Source organism: Giraffa tippelskirchi, chromosome 7 (assembly GCF_054371585.1).
Source record: "Giraffa tippelskirchi isolate mGirTip1 chromosome 7, T2T-mGirTip1v1.2.pri, whole genome shotgun sequence".
NCBI lineage: Eukaryota > Metazoa > Chordata > Mammalia > Artiodactyla > Giraffidae > Giraffa > Giraffa tippelskirchi.
Genome location: NC_137281.1, coordinates 5571434 through 5586557, shown reverse-complemented (window position 1 = coordinate 5586557; position 15124 = coordinate 5571434). Strand labels below are relative to the sequence as shown.

At 42.7% G+C, this 15124-nt stretch overlaps 1 protein-coding gene and 1 non-coding gene across 30 annotated transcripts in view; one reads left to right on the top strand and one right to left on the bottom strand.

Moving 5' to 3' along the window:
• The window catches only part of ZNF613 (zinc finger protein 613), a 39196-nt gene that overhangs the window by 20828 nt on the left and 3244 nt on the right, over positions 1–15124 (top strand). For 3 of the 29 annotated variants that reach the window (XM_081514727.1, XM_081514712.1, XM_081514695.1), the window contains exons 1-5: positions 6546–6712; positions 7104–7219; positions 8920–9125; positions 10778–10904; positions 11182–11274. In XM_081514727.1, the coding sequence (XP_081370853.1) occupies positions 9111–9125; positions 10778–10904; positions 11182–11274 (235 nt within the window). In that variant the 5' untranslated portion in view covers positions 6546–6712; positions 7104–7219; positions 8920–9110. Of the gene's footprint in view, positions 1–611; positions 698–2694; positions 2908–6099; positions 6332–6545; positions 6713–7103; positions 7220–8919; positions 9126–10761; positions 10905–11181; positions 11275–14394; positions 14506–15124 lie in introns of those variants that run through there. The other 26 variants (XM_081514705.1, XM_081514708.1, XM_081514696.1 and 23 more) reach the window with 25 other exon arrangements.
• Positions 11680–11752, bottom strand: TRNAW-CCA (transfer RNA tryptophan (anticodon CCA)). The gene has a single exon. It is a non-coding gene; the product is annotated as a tRNA-Trp (tRNA).

Below are 15124 nucleotides of genomic sequence, written 5' to 3'. Positions count from 1 at the left end.
TTGGAATAGTGCTTGCTAACCTCTCTTGGGTACTTACTCTGTGCTAGGTATTCTAAGTATTTGAATAGTTAGTACTGGTAGTTTTTTAACCAAATGGGAAAAGCATCATAGGTTGAGAAATGCCCAAGTTCGCATAGTAAGTGGAAGAATATGGATAAAAACCTAGGTCTGCCCAAATCTGAAGTCCATATTCTTTTCTCTGAGTTAAACTTATCTGCAGGTGTTCTGACTGCTCACCTGGAAAACCTAAAAGGATCAGTTTAAACACATTAGTAATGAAAGGAGTTCAGTAAGGCAATGGAAGAGAAAAAAGTTAATTACTTTTATAACTATAAAATAAAAATAACTGAAGGTTCAAAAGAAAGAGAAGCTATTTGCAATGGCAGCAAACATAGATAAGATCTAGGCATAAACTTAACAAGCAATGTCCAGACCTATGTGAATATTTCAAAGTCATGTCTATCCAGATTATTGCAAAGAATATTACTTGAGTCAACACTGCAAGGAGATTCACATTGTAGAATACCATGCAGCTGTCAATAAGACTTTGTACCAAAAGTCAGTAATCTGGAACAATTTTACCATATAAGGTTAATTTTCTTTTTTTGAAGGTTTTGCTGCTGCTGCTGCTAAGTCTCATCAGTCGAGTCCGACTCTGTGCATCCTACCAGGCTCCCCCGTCCCTGGGATTCTCCAGGCAAGAACACTGGAGTGGGTTGCCATTTCCTTCTCCAATGCATGAAAGTGAAAAGTGAAAGTGAAGTCGCTCAGTCGTGTCCAACTCTTTGCGACCCCATGGACTGAAGCCTACCAGGCTCCTCCGTCCATGGGATTTTCCAGGCAAGAGTACTGGAGTGGGTTGCCATTGCCTTCTCTGTTGAAGGTTTTGAAAAAGGCAAATTATAAGCTATTTATGCATTGTTATCACATTTTTGTAATAAAATGAGTCATAGAAAAAAATTGGAAAAGGAAACATATCAAAATTTTAACAATGTGTATTTCTGGTTACCAAGATTTTGGATGTAGGAAAGTCCTCTCATGCATCAGAAGGATGAAAAAAGGGAGGATCCCAGAGAAATAATGCAGTAAGTTTGAAAATCAGAGGAGCAGATACCACATCCTTCAGAATAAGCATTTTACCTTAGATTTTATGTAAATCTTGGTCATTACAAAGCACTGTGAAGACAGCGAGAGGAGGAGGTGATTTAGAGGACAGAGGAAAGCAGGTTTTTATGAAGGCAGTAGTCTGTGAGAAGTCAATGGGCTTTAAAACACCAAAGTCCTCTAAAATGCAGAGACCTCTCAAGTTCCAACTCCCATAAATTTCTTATGTATCAATGCCTAACATCATACCCCAAATATGGACCACATGGCTATTTCATAGTTCATGACTTCTAACAGACTATCATTCCTTTATGCAGACTCAAACACCTAGATCCCCATGACTCTCAGTGACCACTGGGGACTCAAAGACAAGAGACAAAGTTGCCCCAAGCACTAACCTCCCTACAAGGCCACGCAGAAAGATACTCCAAACACTGAATCCCCCACTAAGTACATCCCAAATATTCGCCTAAGCCAAGGACATCAAAAACACGGAAATGCCAACCAAGGATGTCTGAATCACGGACCTGCCATTATGGACACATCCGTTAGCGAACCTCCCAAAAGACGTCTCAGTCACTGACTTACGCCCAAAGACTCCCCAATCACTGACCTTCCTCCATGAAAGCTCCAATCGCTGACATTCCTCTAAGGCTGTCCTAAGAACTGATCTTCCTCCAGAAGACGTTTTCAGGCTCTGACATACTCTCAAAGAAACCTCAATTCCTGACTTCCTTCAACACCTCCTGTCATTCACCCCCCATCAATAACATTCCCCCGAAGGATGCCCCAAATCACTGACCTACCCCCTAAGTGCCTCCCAATCACTGACTACCCCCTAAACCATGCCAAACACTGGTGTGCCTCCAAGACCGCAGTCACTGACCTCTCCCATAAATGGTAACCCCAAGCTACCCCAAATCTGTCTCCACTCCACTCCAATACCCTGACCCTTCCCCAGGGCTGCCTCATTCCTGACCATTGTGTTCCCTCATTAACGGAATGCATTCCCTGCCCAACAAGGGCTTGCTCCTCCTGAAGACTCCCCATAGGCTGCCCTTACCTCAAAGCTCATATCTCCACAAAGCTCAACCTGATTTCTGCTCCCAGAAAGCGAAACTGAGACCCCTTAATAGATTCTTCACACACCGCTGGGTGGGTAGAAATAGGCACAGTCCAACACTTTCTTCAGAGCCACAAGCCCGGCTGTTCCACCTCGCAGGTCAAGTTTATCCTCTGTAGCGCCCAAGTCTGCAGGCGTTCTTCCACCAACGAAAATTCCGTTTAGCTTTCGCGTCTTTTAGACAAAGACACTATGACAAGAGTATGGCGGCACCCTGTTAGATGGTGTATATGGGACCCGCCATCTTGGAAGGCCAGCCGTACAACCAGTTTTTCTGCTCTACAAAATTTGTCTGCGTTACGCTAATCGCTAGCGTTCCAAAGGGAAATGCGCATGTTCTAGTCCATCTCGCCGGGATGCTGGTGTCCTTCTAGTAAGGCGCACTAAACCCAAACACGTACGCCTTCGCTTTGCCGCCGGTACGTGCGAGCTACAAAACGTCACAGTGGGCGCAACCATATTTAAAAAGGTGCGCATGTCCGTACCGCAAAAGGCGTCCTCCTTTAGGGAGTTGGGAGCCGGTGGAGAGATTTCAGGGAACGGTACAGGGTTTGGAGAAGCCAAGGTGGTAGAGGAAGGCAGCATGCCTCTCTGCTGACACATAGGAAACATTTAGTTGAAGGGAAAGGTCTTCAGTCAAAGTTGGGGGTGGAAGTTTGATGATACCCCTAGGGTGAAAGGTGAGAGGGTTGCTGAGAGGGTTGATCTAAAAGGGAGGGGTTTTGTTCTGACTAAGATGAAAAGTAGTGAAATGGGGAGGAATAGAAGATCAGAAAATGTGGGTAAAGAATCTGCAATGCAGGAGACCGAGTTCGATCCCTGGGTCGGGAAGATGCCCTGGAAAAGGGAGTGACTACCCACTCCAGTATTCTTGCCTGGAGAATCCCATGGATAGAGGAGCAAGAGGGGGCACCACTGAGTGACTAACACTTAACACTTTTTTTCAGACCAGAAATTGTTGGTAGAAATTTCTCTGCAGGCTTTATCTCAGTTGAAATGTTTTCACATAATTTGTCTAATGAAGAATTTTTTAGAATTGGAGTTGTTGAAAGAGTCAGAGAGAATGAAAACTTTGAATTGTATTGATTATTCCAGGTTGTTGTCCAAAACTGCTCTATTAGTTGAGTCCACTTTACTAATCTATCCTCCCCCAAGAACTTCAGCTGAAAAGTAAGAGCTAATTTTTATTGAGTGTATGCATATTTTTTGATTAGGGGAGTATTTCAAACACAGTAATTTTATTATTTTACTTAATATGATGAAAGCTGTCAATGGTGGGCAGAAATATTATCCTCATTTTAGATATGGGAAAAAAAGGTCTAATTCTATCAGAGTGCCTGCTTTCTAAATACCTCATCCATCTTTTAGTCTGCCTGTTCTAAAGAGTGAAAAAATATTGTTTTAATTTTGCTTATTTATTTTACTTGATAACATTTAATAAGTCTTTTGTTGTTTTCTTCGTGTGGTGGAGGTTTTGGGAACCTTGGTCCCCAACCTGGGATTGAACCCTGGCCCCCTTCAGTGGACCACTGGACCACAAGGGAATTCTTTTATTTCTTATTTTATAAATTATTTATTTTCTTATGCCGTTATTGCTTTTTTGTTTTAGGTTGGTTATCTTTTTCTTAATCATATTGTGGATATTTATAACTATCAATTCAGCCTCCATTCTCCCCATCTTTTAGTTCAGTTCAGTTCAGTTGCTCAGTCATGTCCAACTCTTTGCAACCCCATGGACTGCAGCACGCTAGGCTTCCCTGTCCATCACCAACTCCCAGAGCCTACTCAAACTCATGTCCATCACGTCGGTGATGCCATCAAACCATCTCATCCTCTGTCATCCCCTTCTCCTCCTGCCTTCAATCTTTCCCAGCATCAGGGTCTTTTCCAATGAGTCGGTTCTTCGCATCAGGTGGCCAAATATTGGAGTTTCAGCTTCAGCATCAGTCCTTCCAATGAATATTCAGGACTGATTTCCTTTAGGATTGACGGGTTGGATCTCCTTGCTGTCCAAAGGACTCTCACAAGTCTTGTCCAACACCACAGTTCAAAAGCATGAATTCTTTGGTGCTCAGCTTTCTTTATAGTCCAACTCTCACATCCATACATGACTACTGGAAAAACCATACCTTGGACTAGACGGACCTTTGTTGGTAAAGTAATGTCTCTGCCTTTTAATATGCTGTCTAGGTTGGTCATAGCTTTTCTTCCAAGGAGTAAGCATCTTTTAATTTCATGGCTGCAGTCACCATCTGCAGTGATTTTGAGGCCCCCCCAAAATAAAGTCTCACTGTTTCCATTGTTTCCCCATCTATTTGCCATGAAGTGATGGTACTGGATGCCATGCTCCCCATCTCTAAGCAACCACTAATATACTTTCTGTGTCTAGATTTACCTACTCTGAACATAAATTCGATCATATAATATGTAGTCTTTGTAACTGGCTTCCTTCACTTAGCATAAACTTTCAAGGTTCATCCATATTGTAGCATGTTTCTGTACTTATTCCTTTTTATACCTGAATAATAAAGTCTAGGAGGTTGCCAAGACTCAGACACTACTGAGCACATGCACACACAATATTTCTGTTATATGGATATAGCACATTTTTATTTTTTCAGTTGATTGATATTTGAGTTGTTTCCACTTTTGGCTGTTACAAATAATGCTTCTGTAAACATATATGTACCAGTTTTTGTCTGGACATCTGCCTTCATTTCTTTTGGATATAAACCTTGGAGTGAAATTGTTGGGTCATATGGTAAATTTGTTTACTGTTTGGGGAACTGTGAGACTGTTTCCAAAGTAGCTGTGCAAAAGGGATACTGACTAAAGGAAAACTTTTTTCTACCCTAGGATACTTCAGAAACCAAATATTTGGTGGAGTCCGACCTCTCAAGTCCACTTTTCAAATGAGGTTCTATTTGTTAATTTTCACCTGATGATTAAAAAAAAAAAGTGAAAGTCGCACAGTCATGTCTGACTCTCTGCCATCCCATGGACTGTAGCCTGCCTGGCTCCTCTCTCCATGGAGTTTTCCAGGCAAGAATTCTGGAGTGGGTTGCCATTTTCTTCTCCAAGCGATCTTCCCGACCCAGGGATGGAACCCAGGTCTCCTGCATTGCAGGCAGATTCTTTATTAACTGAGCCATAACGGAGCTTTAATTTGGGGGTATTGTCTCTCTTCTATTTGTAGGAGGCTTCAAAACACCTCTCTTGCAAACACAAAGAGCTCTCTTCACGCAAGCATTTCATTTCCCTCATTCTTCCAATAGAGTATATTATGGATTAGCCAAAAAGTGCTTAATTATGATTGGATCAGACTTAGTGTTTACATTATGTTGTGTGTGCACGCATGCCCTCAGTCACTTCAGTCGTGTCCAGCTCTTTGTGAGCCTATGGACTGGAGCCCACCAAGCCACTTTGTCCGGGAGATTCTCCAGGCAAGAATACTGGAACGGGTTGCCATGCCCTCCTCCAGGGGATATACCGGATCCAGGGATCGAACCCGCGTCTCCTGTGTCTCCTGCCTTGCGGCCTGAGTTTCAACTCACTGAGCCACCTGGGAACTATAAGTAGTATTTATATATGACTATATAATACTGTATACTACTATATACTGTATACTACTGTAGTTCAACCACTAGTATACTATGATTACTTTTCCTTTCTTGTACGACTTTTTATTCTGCCCGGAGTTATATTATTTATTCCTTACAAAATTTCTGTACTCTCGTTTTCATAAGGCCCGGCCCTTGATACCGGCTCAAGCTTAGCCCGGTATCAGGGGCAAAAAACTTTCCCCGACGTTGGATTCCCTCTTCCCATTGGCTCGTGACTACTCTCCTCCCCCTTTCTGGGCGGTAATCAGTGTAGTTTGCGGAGGAGCGTTTAAGGTGCAAAATCCCTGCTGGCTCAGCGGGTGAAGAATCCTCCTGTAATACAAGAGACGCTAGTTCCATCCCTGGGTTGGGAAGATTCTCCTGGAGAACGAAGTGGCAACCCACTCCAGTATTCTTGCCTGAAAAAAAAAAAAATCCCATGGACAGAGGAGCCTGTCGGGCTACAGTCGGACGCGAATGAGCAAAGATGAGCAAAGTGGGGGTAATTTGGCTTTTGTCACTTCTGTGCTAGTTCCTGTCTTTCTGTACGGCAATTCCCAAAAGATGGCAGCCTCGGCTTCCGTGGCGAGCAGGGCGCAGACATTAGCTCCCTGGAAAAGCCGGAAACAAACAAACAAACAAACAAAAAAACCCAGTTGTGCGCGCTCCGTACGGATGCCGCGGCCCCTAGTCGGCCGCCGTAGTCCAGCTAGGGCGCAGTAGTGAAAGAATTCTCGGAAGTGCGGGTTCGAGGAGGTCGCGGTGGAAACGGGAAAATCCGGCTAGTGTGTGCATCTCTGCGTGGAACAGGATGCGAGTTCTGAGGGGTCGTTCGGGCCCGGGTGGGGTGGAGCCATGCCCTCCGTAGAGGCAGAGGAAGCAGGTGGGAGGTGGTGACTGGGCTGTTTAGGTTGGGCTGACGCTGGAGTCGGTTCTGAAGGATTCTGGTGTTAGTCCAGTAGAGGTCAAGGACTGAAAATCCGTCATCAGGGTTTTGTGTCTCTCCGCCGTGCTTGGTGATTGAGGACGGCGGCAGGGAATGATATTTGTCAGTTAAAGTGGTGTCTGGTTTGGATTCGGGATTTAGTAGGCGGTTTAATGACAGGATCGGGGGACTCCTGGTCAGCGAACCTGGGCGTCTAGTGCAGCTTTTGGGATTAATCCAGTGTTTGCGGGAGCGGGGGGTGGTGTCAAGGGGTGTCAGTCGTTGAGAGGTTTGTGAAAGCTGAAGCTGTTCGGTGGATGGGTGTTTCAAACGTTACTTTCTCCTTCAGTTCCTCGAGTCCAAGGCTTCGTTTGTAAAATTGCCTTTGGCTTTTTGTATCTCTTCCTCTCGGACCGGTAGAAATGAGAGCGTTGTTGGAGACCGAGACTAAGCACATCTAAAGTGGTAAGGTTTCTACTAAAAATGAGGATTTTGCCTTTCCTGCTTGTTTACTGTGTGTGTGCATACACACACTTGTAAATATTTCCTTTCAGAGTTGTTCTAACAAGAGTACAGTAACATTTCTCTTACCCCATTTCTGTTCTCCAATGATCACGTTTTTTAAAGTTTTAAAAAGTTTACTTTTTAGTCTTCATTTTTCTATGCTTGGTTTTCACAGTTCCAGTAAATTGTGGAAATATTGGTATAATTAGCCTCATTATTTAATTTCTTATCATAAATATCCATAATGAATGTATCATACAATTTTTTTTTTCTGTGAAAATTCTTTTTTAAAAATTCCTAACCAAATACCAAGAGACAAACCTATGTCATTAATGACTGGCATCACTCAATATGTACATTCACTTAGATAGAATTTAAATGCTTAAATAGTCAGCACTTTGAGAACAGGTTATGATTCTGCATTTACACAAGAGTCTGGTTCCCTGTCCCTCATCTCCATCTGGATTTTTAACTTTTTTGCCATTGTGAATGATGTCTTTTTACTGACTTTTAATTTTCTATTGCATAGAAGAGCAATTATATTGAAAAGATTTGTTTTTGCTCACCCTGCCTCATTATTACAGGCTTCCCCACCCCCATGATTTTATTATGAAAAATTTCAAACATATATCAAGGATTACAGAATTACACATTTGAATTCCTGTGCGCCTGTCACCTAGATTTTATCATCATGATTTTTTTGTGTTTTTTTTATCATATATGTATCCATATATCACTCTTCTACTCATCATCAACCCACGTTTTTACTTTTTTGGGGGTATATTTCACTGTAAGTTGCAGACACTTATGCATTTCCCTCTAAATATTTTAGTAAGCAGATAAATAGAGCTCTACTCATAGTTTTTTCCTAATAACTTTTTTTATTCACACATCATACAGTTTATCTGCTTAAAGTGTACAACTTAGTGATTTTTATTGTAATCACATTTCTTGAACTTGTTTTTATATTTTTACTAAATGAGTTATTGTTGTTTTGTTGCCAAGTCACGTTCAACTCTTTTGCTGCTCCATGGACTGTAGCCTGCCAGGCTCCTCTGTCCATGGGATTCTCCAGGCAGGAATACTGGAGTGGGTTGCTATTTCCTTCTGCAGGGGATCTTCCCAACCCAGGGATCGAACGCTTGTCTCCTGTGTCTCCTGCTTGGCAGATGAATTCTTTACTACTGAGCCACCTGGGAAGCCCACTAAATGTGGATGTATCCACAAATAATAATCTTGATCTATACACTTTAATTTTTTCCTCTTGGTTTTCCTTTGTTTCTTTCACACAGTGGAGTAGTTCAACAGGTCCATGAGCACACACGGTTTCCAGGGAAGAGCTGTCCAGGTCGTCACGTGTATATGTTCTCTTTCCAGAAACTGGCCTGTGATAATTTCCCTGCTTCAGGAGCTTCGTGTTGTACTGGTTCTCCTTTCCCATCTCCCCTTTCACAGTCACCCCACTTCCACCTCACAGAAGGAAGAAATACTAGCCACACATTTACAATCTTCTGTTTTATTGCTCCAGCATGTAATAGCCTCTGGGTCCCCAAATAAAGGGACAGGTGACCTTGAAATTAGGTCGGTGACAATGTCAATGACAAACATCTGGGCCCTGAGGAAATGGGCACTCAAAAGTGAATTTACTTTTCACCCCCCAGGTCCTGGCTCCCTGATACATCAAGATACAAGATACATCAAGTGACATGAGGAGGTTTCCCTTCCTGGACGTCATCACTTGCGGGGACGTCACTGCCTTGGGAGTAAGATTTCTAACCTGAAATTGAGGACAGTCCAAGAAGAGACTCAGGACACATCCTAGTCTTTGGCGAGTTCTCAATATCAGAAGAAAATGATCAAGGACCAGGTAACTTTTTGGCTTGTCTTATTCCTTCCACCATTCTATAATTGGTTTCTGGGGGAACTGTAAAACGCAATTGAATTCAGTAGAAAATAACAAATTGGAAAAATGGGATTTGTGCAGAAATAAATTTAGATTTAAATTCAGCATCAAGGGAAAGTAGCATCAAGAATATATTTTTAGCGAGATCTACACTGAAGGACTAATGTTGGAACAACGTGTGTGATTGGAATATCCTATGGGTTACATTTGCTGTCAACTTATGTTTAACATTTCTTTTTTTTCTTTATAATTTTATTTATTTTTGGCTGCACAGGGTCTTCATTGATGTGCAGGCTTTTCTATAGTTGCGGCAAACGAGGGCTCTGTCTAATTGCAGTGCGAGAACTTCTCATCGCAGTGGCTTCTATTGTTGCAGAGCACAGGCTCTCAAGGACAGGTTCAGTGGTTGTGCACACAGGCTTAGTTGCTCCGAGGCACAGGGGATCTTCCCAGACCAGGGATCAAACCCACGTCCCCTGCACTGGCAGGCGGATTCTTTACCGCTGAGCCAGCAGGGAAGCCCAGGAGTTCACCCGCCACAAGTAAATGATCCTGCCGCATTGAAGACCCAGTGCAGCCTAATAAATAATAATTTAAAAAAACCCTCCAGTGATTACAAAGTACATCTAGCAAAAAAGTAAGAGTCCTCTTCACAGGCTTCTTTCCTAATCCCCTGGTATCACTTAACAAACAGGCAGGAGTATGTACTTCTGGTCTCTGAGTTTGTATACCTCTGTGTCTGTGCAGATGTTTGTGAGTGGATCTCGCTCAGCTCTTAGGTCTTTGGATAGTGCCCTTCTATGACTGTATTTACAGTTTCATAAACCGAGTTGGGGAACGTGAGATCTCTCTCAATCCTCTCTATTTATTGTTCTGGTTTTATATATAAATATAGTCCATCATTATATGTTTGTGCTGCATTTTGAGTAATTTCTTCAGATCTTACCGTTCATTTTATTATCTCTTCAAAGATATGCCGTGAACCTGACTGGTAATGTAAATATAAATAATGTACATAGGTACATAAGTATTTGTGTGTTTTTTGAAGGGTGCTACTTATTTTCTTAGTTTGCATAATGTGCTTTCCTAGTCTCTCACTCTTTGGACATACATGTTTTAGAAAGATGTCTTTATTCCTCCTAACATACTTCTTTAGTATGTAGTATCTTGTAATTATAGTGTGTGGCGTTTCTTCACAGTTGATTCTGATAATGGTTACAAAGATTCATGTTGAATGTAGGAATGTGTTCTATTCATCCTGGTGTCACTGGAATATACTTAGTGCCTGGCACATATATGCTTGCTTCAAAAAAAGTTACACATGTAGCAAATGGTTCAACTTTATATTGCAAATGTTTCTAGTTTAGCAAAAGGGTTTAATGACGACTTGTTACAGAAACTTCTGATTTGTTGAATGATGATTGACTGTACAGTTACAGAATATTTTGGGAGATAGGTTTGCTTCTGTGACAATGTAGTTTGAAAAAAAAAATCAAAACACCTCCATATATAGATGTAGCCTAAATGGTAAAAAGAAAGAGAACAGAACAACTTTCTTCACATGCCTTCTATTACGGTAACCAGAGAAACACTCTAGCAGGTCTGTGTTGTTACAGGGATCGCTGACACTGGAGGATGTGGCCGTGGACTTCACGTGGGAGGAGTGGCAGCTCCTGGCCCCTCCTCAGAAGGCCCTGTACCGGGACGTGATGCTGGAGAACTACAGCAACCTGCTGTCTGTGGGTGAGGACGGCTCCTCCGGGTCCCTCAGAGGGTCCCTAGTCAGTGGCCTTTCTTATTTCAGCTTCTGAAAGCTCTGCAGTGTCCATGGTGCCTGGAAGTGGTAGCTGAGTCTCAGTTTCCTTTCTGGTCCCAGCCTAAAGAGGATGATGTGCCCTTTCCTGAGAGATGAGCCTTCTCTTGGTTGAGCTGCACACTGTGTACTTCCTAAAATATAACTCCAGCTGGCAGACCACGACCCTAGTCAAGAGCCTGTCTGTCTCTCATTTCCCATGAACAGGGTATCAAGCCAGCAAGCCGGCTGCTCTCTCCAGATTGGAACGAGGAGAACCATGGCCTGTGGAAGACGAAGTCCACAATCGAATCTGTCCAGGTGAGTGAGAGCACCAGCCCTGGGTTGGCCGCAGGACTTACATTCTCATCATCCAGAGATGTCCCAGCCACGAGTGTCTGACAACATGGAAGTCAAGCTTCCATGACGCTCTCATAGAAGAGCTCGTTTTCTTTTAGGTGTGTTGAAGAATGTCTCTCTTCTTGGATTTCATCCCTGTTTATTTCATCTTGGTCTTGATTTTTTTTTTTCTCTTAAGTTTCTTTGTAGAATTCTCAAATCTTCCCGTCCTGCCCCCAGCGCTGTATCACTGACTGTTCCTTCTGCTTTCCTTGCTATGAAATTATACCTTCCATGCCTCTCTCTGAAGAGAGATGTTTAATTCTTTTTAAAAAATTTTGGCCACACAATTTTTTAGGCAGAACTTGTTTTAGGGAAATTTTTTAGTTCCCTGACCAGGGATTGAACCTGGGGCCCCTGCACTGGAAGCATGAAGTCTTAACCACTGGACCACCAAGGAAGTCCCAAGATTTTTAGCACTGTCTTCTGGCAACTGCACCTTCTTGCCCCTTTGGATAATATTTATCTCCAGTCCTAACATTCACATCATCTTTGATTGGCAAATAGGGTTTCAACATATAAATTGTGGAGGGAGGAAAGATAAACCCTTAAGGCAGTCTCTGGAACCTTCGGTTTTTTCTTCATAGATCTGTGTTGGGAAAGCCTCAGTCTTCCTGTGTTTCTCCTCTGTTCTCACACCACTGCTACACACAGCACTTCTGACACCAGATGTGTGTTGGGTTTTTCCCCATAATAAGCAGTTCTCTGTGACACCAGCTGTATGTGTGTGCGCTCAGTCGTGTCCGACACTTTGCAACCCCATGGACTGTAGCCCAGCAGGCTCCTCTGTCCATGGGATTTCCCAGGCAAGAATACTGGAGTGGGTTACCATTTCCCATTCCAAGGGATCTTCCCAACCCAGCGATCAAACCTGCGTCTCTTGCATCGCCTGCATGTGTAGGTGGATTCTTTACCACTAGCGCCCCCTGGGAAGCCTGACACCAGCAGAATGTCCTACAATTTAACTCAGTTCTGACACTGTCTGCCTGGAGAAAGCGTCAGATCCCACATGCTAAGGGCTCCATCACACCAGACACCCCCCCTCAACTCCACTTCCAAACACGAGTCTAGGTTGTGCCCTGTGCTTCTGACTCACTTGCTCTAGACCGGGGCTTCCCAAGACTCTCTTCCCCCCAGGTTCAATTCATTTGTTAGAGCAGTCACAAAACTCAGAGAACCATTGCGCTTACTATATCACCAGTTTGTTATGAAAGGATCTAAGTCAGGAACAGCCAGATGAAGGAGGTGCCCAGGGCAGGGTGTGGGGAAGGGGCTGGGGGGCTTCCACAACGTGTCTGGGCATAATGCTCTCCCATCACCACCATGTGTTCAGCCACCCAGAAGCCCTCTAAATCCTGTAATTTTCTTATTTTTATGGAGACTTCAACCCCCTAGGCATGACTGATCACTGACTTCATCTCCAGCCCTTCTCCCCTCTCTGGAGAATGGAGGTGGGGGTGAGACTGAAAATGCCAAGCATCTGATCAAGGTTTGGTCTTTCTGGTGACCAGCCCTACCCAGCATCTCCCACCCCAAAGTATAGGGTGAGTAGAGCTAACAATGACAAGGAGGAGAGAGCAATAGCCTGACATACAGAAGGCATAGCTGGGATTTGAGTTAAGATGATGGAGAGCAAAGAATGAAGGTGTGAAGTTGAAAACATGCTAGGTCTTGAGGGAACTATCAAAAGATTAGCCTGAAGCCCCTTGAAGGCCGGTTTTAGCAGGTAGTTGTACAGGAACAAGTGGAATGTGTAGATGGATAAATAAAGTAAATGTTGGTCATATAACTTTTATTTCCAGACTAACTGTTCTGGTCTTGGTTAGTAGAGTTGACCCTGAATAACACAGGTTTGAGTGGGTCCACTAATATGTGGAATTTTTTTCCATAAATACGTAATGCAGTGCTGCGCTATCTGAGGTGCTTGAATCCTTCACTACAGAGGGATGTCTATAAAGTTGATCTTTATAAAGTTAAAATGGATTTTGACTTTGAGGAGGGTCTGTACGCCTAACCCCATGTCGTTCAAGGGTCAGCTGTAATTGAGGTATAATGGTGGCGTTGTGAGCTTGGTTTATATTATCCTTGGATACGTAGCCTTACTTTTTAATTGGGTGGCAGTAGTGTGAGCTGTAGTAAGTACATCCAGTAGTTCTGAGGCAAATGGCAAGTGAACTGTCAAGAGTCCTGAGATCAGTAATGTGATCCTTTACTTTAGGATTCCTTAAATGATGGAAACCAGGATGAATATGTAGGCTTTTGAAAGAAAATGCTGTTAGTGGCAAGAGGTGGGCTTAGGGATTGTTACAATGAAATGGGAACAATTTGGATATTACATGTGTACATGTACAAAGGGTGAAAGAAAAAGGTGCCAGTTCTCTAGTATGAAATTGTGATATAAGATGCATGTATATCTTTGTCTTTGACTCTGGTTTAGAGCTCCTAAAACCCTTGTTTCCTGAGTACAGGACTGCTTATTTCCTTTATCAGTATCGGTATAGTCAATGTTGAGTGCTCCTCACTGGGCTTTTTAAAACTCAAAGTCGTGAGACTTTCCTGTTGGTCCAGTGGCTGGGTCTCTGAGTTCCCAATGCAGGAAGCCTGGGTTTGATCCCTGGTCAGGGAACTAGATCCCACGTGCTGCAACTTAAAAAAAAAAAAATCCTGTATGCTGCAACTAAGACACAGCACAGCCAAATAAATAAATAAATAAATATTTTGAAAAAACCCGAAGTCTTAATGTTACAAAAAACTATAAACTTTGACCCATGCCTTCATCTACTTTCAGGCTACACTTTTCCTAAATATCTCATCTTATCCCCTACTCTTATATAATATTTATATACAAATGATTCCCACAGTGTTGTCTTCAGTGAGGACCTTTATCAGGATCTGTATGTTCAGTTGAATTCTTCGTGTCTGCTTTGAATATCCAGAACCTATCTGAAGGTTGATATGCTTTGAAACGCACACTGGATTTAGCAACATTGTAAACCTCAATGATAGTCCCCATCTCATTAAAAACCACTACTCATCTATCCAGTGGCCTAGGTCAGGTCATCAGGAATAACACTTGATTCCTTACATTTATCATAGCAACCATGAATGAACCTTGTTTTTTCTCTCTCTAGATTATATCCTGATTTTTTCCACCTGGTTCTCTATTGCTTCCTCAAACCACTTTTCACAATTTACTCTTGCCTTCTTAATTGTTGCTTTAATGTTCAGTTTTACCCTAACTGGAAATTATGCTCAGTGACAATAAGAACTTTGTTTCTATTTCCTCATCACTGGCATAATGCTGGATACATAGCCATAATTTAATAAAGATTTATGGATGTATGAAAGTGTCCCACATCATTTGGAAACAAATAGCCCTCCATCTTTGTTCATAATGAAAGTGCAAGTGTTACTCACTCAGTTATGTCTGACTCTTTGTGACCCCATGGACTGCAGCCCTCCAGGCTCCTCCATCCATGGACTTCTCCAGACAAGAATACTGGAGTGGGTTGCCACTTCTTTGTCCAGGAGATCTTCCTGACCCAGGGATTGAACCTGGGTCTCTCGTGTTGCAGGCAGACTCTTTACTGTCTGAGCCTCATAATAACTTGATTTTATTTTACTATCTCAGCATACTTTATAAGTTCACAATTACAAAGCAGCCAAATCTCTATTTGCTCATTTTGAATGCTCTAACCTCATTTATGCCCTATTTCAGCCTTTATTTTCTTTGTTTATGTTATTGTGTTGTACTCTTGTCCAGGTAATAACA